General features: G+C 35.5%; 2 protein-coding genes across 2 annotated transcripts; both read left to right on the top strand.

Annotated features, from left to right (window-relative positions):
* The first annotated feature begins 220 nt into the window (after positions 1-220).
* Positions 221-1,828, top strand: LOC141439722 (uncharacterized). The gene is made up of 2 exons (XM_074104089.1): positions 221-723; positions 1,295-1,828. Exons 1-2 carry the CDS (start codon positions 298-300, stop codon positions 1,820-1,822), a joined length of 954 nt encoding a protein of 317 aa, XP_073960190.1. The 5' UTR covers positions 221-297; the 3' UTR covers positions 1,823-1,828.
* A 1,201-nt stretch (positions 1,829-3,029) lies between these two features.
* Positions 3,030-4,863, top strand: LOC141439721 (uncharacterized). The gene is made up of 2 exons (XM_074104088.1): positions 3,030-3,505; positions 3,697-4,863. Exons 1-2 carry the CDS (start codon positions 3,077-3,079, stop codon positions 4,561-4,563), a joined length of 1,296 nt encoding a protein of 431 aa, XP_073960189.1. The 5' UTR covers positions 3,030-3,076; the 3' UTR covers positions 4,564-4,863.
* Positions 4,864-12,298: the final 7,435 nt, after the last annotated feature.

Below are 12,298 nucleotides of genomic sequence, written 5' to 3'. Positions count from 1 at the left end.
CAGGAAATTCAACACCTACATAAAATTGGATATCGCTTCACCCACATTTCTTTCTACTTTTTCAGCATCAATTGAGTTAAGGATGACAGCGAATATCAATAAACCATAAGTATAGGGTGATATAGATAATAATATTTATTCATCACGTATAAATTGTATCTAATCGATATTCCATTAACGCAAAGGAACATAATCTTATCAACGATAAAACTGGCTGACATACCAAATTAACCTAGAAAACGTACTTAATCATTTGTTTCGGAATTAGCGATTGTTGTGTTGCGAAAAAAAACTGTAATGGGATATAAATCTATAGCTTTGCTTATAGTTACGTTACATGTAGTGTGGAGTAGCAATTGTGGTAGAGAGGATTTGAACACATTGTTTGAGGGTGATAGTCACCAGTGCAATACGGAAGAAACCTGGACCGTCGGCCATGCTCCTGCTGGCTTGGATAACAACAACGACGTCTCTAATTTCTTGACCCCTGGTACATTATCAAGCTGCATAACGTCACGTGCGGTACCTTTATCCAGTCAAGGGCTCGTCGAAGTAAATGTTTACGCAAAATCAATACAAAATAATGATTTTGTGTCCGTTACCATTTATGAAGCAGTGGAAAATAATTTAGTGGGAAATGCTACTCTCTTTCACAGTGATTTTGAGGATGGATGGAATAACTTGAAAATAATACTTGATGGTGCTGGAAACTTTGAGGGTTATGTGAGTATTTTCAGTAGTTTTTTTTTTTGGGACTCTAACAGCTAATATTCACTTATTTGTAGAGCACATTGCAAGTTATGATTTTATAAACAACACGTGTTACTTGTTACGAAGTACTCGTAGGTACCCATGACTTTCAAGGTAGAGTTATATTATCCGACACACGTCCATAATTGTAATTATTTCCTAGACGAAAAAATGCTCTAGAGCAAACTATTCAAACAAACTTAAATTATAACAATTATTTAAGTACGTAGTGATAATTTTACCGGAGGGTGAAAATCAATTTTCTACTGCAACACGAACAAATGACGTCTTCTATCTTTAGTGTCAAGTTCCTTTACTTCAAAATAGCTTTATCAGATAAAGCAATACTTATGTTGCGGATAGATTTATTTAAAACATTCAATTCATATGAGTCACATCACATCTACAAGTAGAACACATTGTTGCTTTCAAATTTATATTTTATACTTCTCTTAACTTGAAATAATACTCTGCTTGGCAAGATCCCTCAACCATATTTTTGAGAATACACATGAATGTTTACAATTTTTTTATCTTATTTTAGGTCATGATAATGGGACAAGCATCTTCGGACTCTGTTATTCTGTTGGGATCAGTCTGTTATAAATCACCATCTGCTAAGGACTACCTACCACTACCGCCACTCGATAAAATTTCAAAACTAACGTCTAACTATAATGCTCCAGATATCTACGTTCTCCAAATACATTCAGTTTTAACAAACTTGGCAAATCCAAAAGTTGCTACTGATTTTTTCGCCAACGAAGTAGATATAAATGATGGTGTCATCTCTGAAGATAGAACGATAAGATTCATCGATTTTGATGATTTTTGGACACCGCTGACGATTTCACTCGCAGTCATAATACCAGTTCTGATTGTAGCTTTGTTAGGTTGGGGTTGCTATGCGCTGGGTAAGAGGAAGGGTGCTAAAAAAGAGCCAGAAATTATATACGAAGATGTAAATACTATTCCTAAACCTTATCTTGTACCTAGAGTTAAGGGCGTATATTCTGAATCCGTTGCGGGAAGCTCTTACGGAGGAAGAAATGACAATATATACTCAGTTTGATCATGATTTGATTATTTGAATTTCATACTAAAGTATTACCTACTTTATTATATGTATTAAAACCTGATGTTTTCGTATTCTGATCTGTAATCGTATGCTATTATGTATAGAATTTCATGCTAGATCTGTAAAGACGATAAAGATATAGAGACAGGATTGTAGGTACTTTTTCCATGCCTGATGGCTGAGTTTATCCTAGAGCTTAAAGCAAAAAGGGTATTTTTCAAGCTTTTATTTAACTTGCAAAATTCGTATACCGGGTGTGGCCTGTAATATAAGCAAATAATTAAAACATAGATCATACTCCACTCACTCACTCTAGCGGCTTGCAAAGAGATATCATACAACCTTGCAGGCCGCTGGCCGGCAATGCGACCGTCTTTTGTTTCAACGCCCGCTCTGGGATACGCACGCGGCCCACGTCCAGCACCACCACCCGCAGCCGCCCGCCGCCCGCCAGCAGCCACACAACAGGGCCACCAGACAAGCATCCCGCGAGATTCATTTTTTATTTATTTTTATTTTATTTCATGTAATGTTTGAGCAAAGCACTATACAAGCCTCGGCCGCAACCTGGGGTTGCCGGCCTCTACAGTAATGTACTATTGAGTACCTACTTAGTATATAACGTTCGGACTATCTCTAAATACAGTGGAATTACAGTAGTCGTATTTGATGAAGAAGATAGTGCCATAGAGGCAGTCAGATATCAAAGAACTTGACGAATTCCTTGTCTATCTTGAATCTAAAACTCATGTATTATTACTTACAAATGTGTATTAATAGGGTCCATATCGACTCGCATACTTATTGAAAGTCCGAATGTAATGTTTGTCAGAATGATCGTTTGACATAAGTGACTCTTTTTTCTATGAATCCAACGGTTGTTCAGAATTGTTATAAAACAAACCTAACCTAACCTATAGTTTTCTATAGGATCACGGTTTAAAATGTTCAGAAAATTTTAAGGTTTCAGTGGGAAAAAAATTATGACAAACGATGATTTTGACAAAAATTACGAGTATGCGGAACTTTGGCGCTCCCGTATTGGGTATTAGCATCACAAATAAAACTTTGATAGCAATGCATTACGTGTACTGTGTGTATAATGATTAAATGCTGACTTAAAATGAACGAACGAGTTATCATTTCATTTAATCGCAAACTCGAGATAATGGCACTCAGCTTTAAAAGCACATTTCAGTGTTCTTCGTGCTTCCATGTTATAAAGAAGGTTACTTAGGACACCATGAGATGTTATTTCTAGTATTTTTTATTACTGCTTTTACAGCAGTTATAACTCAAGATCTGCTAGGGGTGTCGTATTATTTTGATAGTAGTTATACGAATAGTTTTAGCGAAAGAAAATGTAGCAATACAACTCGGTGGGAATTAGTGAGTTATGATTATCTGGACGTGATTCCACCGTACCAATTAAGTTCTAAAGCTATTAAAGCTTCGGCAAACAGCTGCACATCGTCGTTTCCTATAGTATTGTTAAATGGCACTTTGGAGTTGACAGTGAACGTTCGGACTATCTCTAAATACAGTGGAATTACAGTAGTCGTGTTTGATAAAGAAGATAATGCCATGGAGGCAGTCAGATATCAAAGACCGAACAAAAATTACATGACAGGATGGACTGTGATTTCTTTGTCAATTAAAAAACACACTGTCGGATTCGTAAGTACCACATAACATTTTATGTTAATATTTTACTCAAATCATTTTTTAGTTTCCTAGTGAAAATTAGCTATCTACCTAGTAAATTTTAAATATTTTAATGTACTTTCTTTGGTGATAATTTTTAAAGACTTCTCTTTTTTTATCTCGTAACATTAACACTATTCAAACCGTACATCCTTGCTTCGCAGATTCAAATATCAGGACAAAGCCTTAGTAGTGAATTAATCATTATCGATTCTCTGCGCTACATACCTGACAATTCAACAATTTATTATGACGCTGGATATGTCGAAGCTCAAAAAAAAACCGGGTCTGCCGCACCGGCACCAGCGCCAGAATCAACAAGTGAAGCGGGACACGCTATGCTAATTGAGCCTTTAGAATTGGAATTTTTTGAAGTAGAAGGTAGTGGCGGAAACGAGGAAGATGAAGATGATATAGATGGCTCTGGTGGCTGGGAAACTGGCCCACCTGAGACTGAAGAGCCTGGAACTGAAGAGCCTGGAACTGAAGAACCTGGCACTGAAGAGCCTGGAACTGAAGAGCCTGGCACTGAAGAGCCTGGAACTGAAGAACCTGGAACTGAAGGGCCTGGTACTGAAGAGCCTGGAACTGAAGAGCCTGGAACTGAAGAGCCTGGAACTGAAGGGCCTGGAACTGAAGAACCTGGAACTGAAGATCCTGGAAATGTAGAGCCTGGAACTGAAGAACCTGGAACCGAAGAACCAGGAACTGCAGAGCCTGGAACTGATAAACCTGGAACTGAAGACCCAGATGTAAGCACTGATGATCCAGATACCGAAGAAGTAATTGATGAAAGTTCTGATGACCCAGGTTTCTGGAATGCTTTTACTATCACGCTTGTATCAGTGGGAGCTTTCGTTGTAGTAGGCTCGATTGGCGTCGGATCCTATTACTTAGGAAAGAACCGAGGTATAAGTGAGACGCCTCCACTTGACATAGACGCGCTTGAAACTCCTAGCGTGATAACAGTTCCGCGTGTTAGAAGTATATTCTCTGACGCACCTTCTGAACGATTTAGTAGATTTAGCTAGTCTGTAAAATTCTCAATTATTTTAAGGCGACATCAATGAGAATGTAGCAAAGAACTGGAAAATGTGGAAATGTGGAATGATGAAAGTTTTTAGTGTCGCTCAACTTTTCGAGAAAATAAGTGTTTTTTTTTAACTTTGTTATATTTATTCTTCGCATTTGTTTTTTATGGTCGTGAATGATGTTATCATTTTTGTGCGTTCTATGCGATAAGTGTCTGTCTAAGTATGTCTGTGATAAAACTCAACTTAGACTATTTTGATATAATTAATCTTAAACTATTGAACTAATTAATTTATAAGTGTGTGTTTTTTTATATAATTGTTTTTTTTTAGTATGACCTACTTATTCTTATTTAATTAATTGTGAAATGTATGTGACCTGTGAGTTATCTGATTTTTATGGAGAATTAAAATAAATTATACTTTGTTATTGCCATATATATTAAATTTTACCTATTTTAATACATTTATAATTAAGTTAAAGCTATTTATATAAGCTTGTTAATAGCAATATCATCCTAATAAAAGCATATTCTCTATAAAATTATCCTAACACTTTCACTCTTAGCCTTTAGTTAAAAACACCTTCCTTTTGAGCTTCGCCGCAATCGCGTGAAAAAAGGAGAGGATAGAAAATTTACGACCACTGTCGTGAATAACTTTAATAACTCACACTGCGACTTATTAATTAGAATAGCTTTAAAATAATGTCTTGAAGCACGGTCCATACAGTAGGTATAGTAGATATAGTTATTTCTTACGTCTTACGATTAAAAGGTAGAAGTGGAAAAAATTTTGGAACATAGAATAGGTACTTTTGTAATATTATTTTGTACGTTAATTACTAACCCTATTTGTTATGTGATTGAACTTAAACACATTTTAGACTAAATTTTATCTTGTCTGTAATCTTAAGCCACATGTTCTGCGGAAACTCTCTTTTAAATTAACAAGAACAGAGAAAAAAACTTGAATAATATAGATTTTTTGAAATTGTTCTGTGTTCTTGTATTATTGACCAGAACTAGAGAGGTTATTGTCAATAACATCATAAACACGGCAACAAGGCAACTAGGTACCTACCTTATTTGTTACAAAAAATCATAGCTATGAACATATTGGATAAATTAGGTACGCGACATTGTTAACGTAAGGTCACAATAAAATTTCCATGCATTTTTTACTATACTTTTAATGACTGTTTAAAAAAAAAGGCTACACGCTATACAAGGACGAATACAGTAGAAACCGCTTAATACGATCACGTTTAAGAGCGTTTGTTCCTGCTGAGCTGGCAACGTTGCATTTTCGTTAGTTTTTCTCGATTATTCCATAAAAATTGAATGAAATTAATAATGTTGTCTGATAGAACACTTCTTAATATATAAGTTAACTAGCTTTTGCCCGCGACTGCGTCCGCGTATGTACTTTAGTTATATGGGCATGTTTTAATTAGCCCCCGTTATAATTGTGACATTTGTATCTGTGTGCATAGCGAAGTACTGCCGTAAACGATAGGTAACAGTTTACTAAAGTACTTCGCTATAAACAATTTTTTTTACCAGTTTTGAAGCTGGTTTACGACAAGTTTTATGCCAAGCACGAGAGTAAATTAATTATGTCATGTGCTTCCGGCGAGAACCGAATCATACTCTAGAACACGAAGTATATATTCGAATTTTGCACTGTACATAATATTTTGTAAATTAAGTAAAAGATAAATAAGAAAGGATAATAACACAAAAATAACGCTTATATTAATATTATTGATTTTATTATGCACAGCCCGATGAGTAATTTTTAAGTAAGGGACCTACTGCATAATCATTTGCAAATTTATTTCACATAATATCATTTTAAATATCAATTTGATTTCTACATTTTATGTGTACATTTTGTATGAAATACCCCCTCCCCTATTGAAGTGGCCAACACCATACGGATCATTTTAAATTATGACCAGCCTTATTTTTATTCGAACAAAACAAATAGAGACGGCATCACACCTAACCGCCAGTTAACACTAATCAATGGATGGTGAAACAGCCCCTTAGTCTAGAATTAAGGAAGTCTCATAGAAACTCCCCCCTAATAAGTCGAAAGCTACTTCTTCTATCTTTATCTTTGTCTACGCAGATCATTTTTTTTTATCAGGACCCTGTAAGTATACATATTTTCATAATGCTAAGTCCTGAAATGAGAAAATTTCCATAGAAACTTTATCCACCATTTTACGTCATTTTATCCATTTCACGTAAACAGATAACTTTTAATTCTAATCAAGAACTTGTATACCTATTTTCATACTTCTAAGTCCAGAAATTACAAAATTTCCATATAATCTTGACCCCCATTCTATCCCTTTAGGGGGGAATTTTATCCATTTCAACTACACAGGTAATTTTTCATTGTAATCGAGAACTTATATACCTATTTTCATACCTCTAAGGCCAGAAATGAGAAAATTTCCATACAAACTTTACCCCCCATTTTACCAATGAACTAAAAGAATTTCCTTGCTCACCCCACCCGCGACCTTACAATAGCTAAGCTTATGCAAAAAAGCTCATGCAGTTCCTCCACCTCCACACTGTAAGAACACACACAAATCATACAAACCCTTCTATCACCACCACCACACTACACTGACGCGTTTTCGAACTCAACCAGAGCTCATCTTCAGAGTGACACAACCGTACACCATGCTACCAGTTGTTAGACTACTGAACCACAACCACCGTTTTAATTTGTCACTATAACTCCCCAAGTACCCACATATATTTTATGACATAAAACAAAACTACCCACAATTATTAATAAATTTTAAGCGTCCTTCAAAACTACCTTGATTTTTATTTATTTACTGTCAAGGCATGTTTTATTTACTACCATTGCTGAAATTGAAAACAATATTATTATAAGCTTAGCTATCGTAAGGTCGCGGGTGAGCAAGGAAATTCTTTTAGTGCATTGATATGGACCTCCGCAAAGTAACGCCTGATTCAATAAATTACCCTATTACCCTTTTAGGGGGGAATTTCATTCATTTCACTTACACAGATAATTTTTAAGTGTAATCAAAAACTTATACACCTTTTTTCATACTTCTTAGTCCAGAAATGAGAAAATTTCCATACAAACTTTACCCCCCTGTTATACCCCTTTAGGACGAAATTTTATCCATTTCACTTAAACAGATAATTTTTCATTTCGAGAACTTATATTTTCATACCTCTAAGTCCAGACATAAGAAAATTTGAATACAAGCTTTACCCCCTCCATTTTACCCCTATAGGGGGAATTTTATCCATTTCACTTACACAGATATTTTTTTATTGTAATCGAGAACTTATACACCTATTTTCATACTTCTAAGTCCAGAAATAAGAAAATTTCTATACAAACTTTACCCCCCATTTTACCCCTTTAGGGGGGAATTTTATCCATTTAACTTAAACAGATAATTTTTATTTGTAATCAAGAACTTATACACCTATTTTCATACTTCTAAGTCCAGAAATGGGAAAATTCCATATAAATTTCACCCCCCTATTTCACCCCCTTAGGGGATGAATTTCTAAAAATCCTTTCTTAGTGCTCACAGCTCACTTAGATCATAAAAAGAACCCCTGTACCAAATTTCAAGTTTCTAGGCTCACCGGTTTGGGCTGTGCGTTGATCTATAAGTCATTCACATAAATCGCCCAGGAAAAAGTAAAAAGTGCAACTAGAACCGCATACGGAAGCCAATCAAGTAAATACTAAGTTAATAACTGTAACAATGAATGTTCACTGCTATTTCCCGTCTCAAATAAGTAAGAAGCCGGAGCAATCACACCCGCGACTGACATTATCATGTCAAGGTTTTTCTTTGGTTTTTCTTACATGACGCACATTTCCGGCAAGCTGTACCATATAAAAGACAGGTTACAATGTTTCTGTAAATGCGCATTCAATCTTGGAATTTCTTTCAAAACTCATAGTCTCACTTGGACTGCGAATAAATAGAATTAGAAGTTCGTTGAGCCAGCGATGAGTTGTTTTATAAACATACGTCACAAGCTATGCGAAATTTTTAATAAACGCGTCGAATTTTCGACAGTGTTATGTACGCTTCAGTTAAAGCCAAAGAACAAAGAAATTAATTTTCAGGATATGTAGTTGATCTTCCAAATCATAACAGATCTGATCTTATTTATATACCGAGCTCATAATTATTTTAAGTCTAGAAAACTCATTATATATATTTAATAGCGTTAACTTCTTGGCTTTGTCTTGAAGATCTGCTGAGATTTCCTTTGAATGTTGGTCATGATTGTATCGGTCGGTCTTGTCTGACCAGATAAAAAGACCTTCTTAGAACGCGGTCTTTAGAACTTGCCCTCGTATCGGACTCTGATCGAACCTCGTAGCTTATTTGTAGCCACCATCAGTGACGTGTAACCAAGACAGGTCGATAAAAACAGTGTTTATGGATGAATTGTACGAGCGTGACAAATTTGGACAAAACGTTAACCTCTTTTAGTTTTTGGCCCTGGCAAGGCTGTTGCGTGGGTGATTGAGGTCAGAGCCGAGCGTACCTGCTTGTTCTAGTAGCCCTTGACTCTTAACGCCATAATACTATTTTGAGAATATCTAACGTGCAAAACAGTAATCTATATTCAAGGCATGCGAATCATTATGATGGAATATTCAGGCACGAGGTTAATAAGAGTAAAGTTTTTCGTCATTTTTTGCTTCCTGTGGAAAGGCTTACCAAGTCGCAAAAATCTAAGATCAATTCGCTAATACATAAAACAGCAAAAACATGCTCTTCCTATTTTAGCCACTTGCTAGAAGAAAATAAAATGACTTAAACTCAGTTTAGTGTGTCAAAAGGTCTTAAACAAGTTTTTTTCCGGGCCATGAAATTAAGTTGCGGTTTGCCACACCACTTCAGTAATGGTACGCGTTAATTGGACACCTAGAAAAAAAATGCAACCGAATTGATAACCTCCTCCTTTTTTGAAGTCCGTTAAAAATATTGTGCAATCAAGTTACAAAACAACAATTTTAATTGAGGTATCATAACAATGCTTTGTAATTCAGTAAGTTGAACATGAAGCTACTAAAATTTACCTACTAATTACACATGCAATCAATGTAAGATAGCGCTTAAAACGGATATTGTGATATGTATCTTGATCGTATCAACATCAAAGCGGTTCAATCTTTGTGATAATTTCAATTACCTTCATCAAGATAACAGGGAAGACCAATCTTAGAATTGTTTTCCAGCTAAAATGGTAATTATTTATTTCGTTTGACCCCGTATATTTGTTTATTTGTTCTCACAGTAAGGTAAACGTACGAGTGCTCGTCGCTATCCCAGTGGTTGGCATCTTTAATCTTATGTCATTAGCAATAGAGATGACAGCAGGGTGTCGTCTATTCTATTGGGCATAAGCGTGTCGAGCAATCGGACGTTTACCTTAGTTATTTTAGGATATATTTACCAAATTATTTCAGAGACTTGCTATAGGTACTATAACTAATCTGGAGGGATTTGGGAACTTACAACTTTTCTGTCATACGAGATTGTATTTCTTTAAAATTCTAAGTAGGTACACTCCATATATGTATGGAAAATAATAACATAAATGGTGTTTAAAAAAATCTGTAGTATATGTAATACCGTAAGCCGTGGTGGCCTAGTGGTTTGACCCATCGCCTCTCAAGCAGAGGGTCGTGGGTTCAAACCCCGGCTCGCACCTCTGAGTTTTTCGAAATTCATGTGCGGAGCTACATTTGAAATTTACCACGAGCTTTGCGGTGAAGGAAAACATCGTGAGGAAACCTGCACAAACCTGCGAAGCAATTTAATGGTGTGTGTGAAGTTCCCAATCCGCACTGGGCCCGCGTGGGAACTATGGCCCAAGCCCTCTCATTCTGAGGGGAGGCCTGTGCCCTGCAGTGGGACGTATATAGGCTGGGATGATGATATGTAATACAATTATTATTTAGCCCACTTTAAGGCTAATATTAGATACCAACGTATCAGTCACAACTGGAAAGATAATTAAATTCAATGATGAGATGGCAATAACGTTTCGTCATTCATAATTAGTAAATACTAAGACACCAAAAGGAAATATATTGAAGAAAGGTTTGTCAAGCCACATTGTTGTATGGCATTTAAACAATTACATGTTATAATCTTCATTTGTTATCAAACAGAGGAAAAATTACTATAATCTTTTTCTTACCTAATACCTAATACGACATTTCGCTCCAATAAATTCTGATAAACTACGTATTCGCACCAACGAACGGTCGATGCACCTATACATAAATTTTACACTATGGCTATATAGATATGTGTGGCCTTGACCGTACTAGCGTCATGGTCACGAAAACAATCATGATGAAATATCGAGAGCTAATGAAAAGTTATCATTATCACCGTCTATACCCCGTAGTAAATATGTCTTAAATACGAGTAACTAAATCATTTCTAAAAGGTAAATTTAGGCCATACCACCAGGCTATAGTTGTGTAACTCATAATTGATATGAAATTTAAAGAATATCTCAAATTCATGTAAATTTGTCCCTAAATAATTTTGACGCTTACCTAATAATAACCAACAAAAAGCTGGAAACCCCCGACTTTGTCACTTCAAAGTTTAATGAAAAACGGCTAAACTGATTTTGATAAAACATGTCTAAGAACCATCGCTAGAAAACCTGCTATCAAATAAAAACAACCGCATTCAAATCGGTCCACCCGTTTAAGAGCTACGGTGCCACAGACAGACAGACAACACACAGACACACAGACATACAGACACACATACACACATAGCGGTCAAACCTATAGCACCCCTCTTATTGCGTCGGAGGTTAAAAATGGACGAACATCATGTCTAACAACTGTCTGTTTACAGAAACGTTTTTGGTCCGTTACTTCTAAAATAGGATAGGTAAAGTTTACCAAAACAACAAGTTTTTAAATAAACCATCCACGTTGAAAAGCACGTCGGTAAATTGTTAATATTTCAACAGCGATTTTAACAGGAACAATAATGTATTTTTACATTATTTTTATATAATAGACCGTGTTTTATAAAACTAAAAATTTTACAACCTAAATCATGATTATAAGGCGTTGACAATCTGTTTCGGTGGTTTCGGAATACCTTCTTCTTCTTATGCATGCACGCATTCTTATATATGCATTCACGTCTAATAAAATGTAGTATTTTTTTTTACTCATCATTTGTCATCAATGGATTATTCCCGACTTACAATCGTGAATAGAGCCATTTAACTTTTGCCCATCATAATTCATAACTAGCAGCAGGTAACCCAGTATCATAATGGAAAAACAATTTGTCCCCAAATTTGTTCAGTTTCCATCCAGTAAAGTCACAAAATATATACCTAAATATATAATTCTTTAAAATCTCTTTAAACCAACTCTACAATAAAAATATATTAGCCAAGAAATATTCGTAAAAAGCTGAGTAAAATTATCTCAGTTTTGGGCCATTTTGTATAATATAGTTTTTTTGGTGTTGTTACGTTTAAAGGCACCACTAGGTTTCTTTTTTGTCCATAGCTCCATAGTCCGTAATCATTAATCTATCTCTAGTTTGAACAACTAAAAAACACGCTTAATAAAGCTAATATAAGCGTGTTTAAAATATGGAGACAAATACGTATTAAGGCTAACGTCGCTGAGGAATCCCCGCGGT

The sequence above is a fragment of the Choristoneura fumiferana genome, chromosome 21 (genome assembly GCF_025370935.1).
Source record: "Choristoneura fumiferana chromosome 21, NRCan_CFum_1, whole genome shotgun sequence".
Classification (NCBI taxonomy): domain Eukaryota; kingdom Metazoa; phylum Arthropoda; class Insecta; order Lepidoptera; family Tortricidae; genus Choristoneura; species Choristoneura fumiferana.
This window is presented reverse-complemented; position numbering and strand designations above follow the sequence as displayed.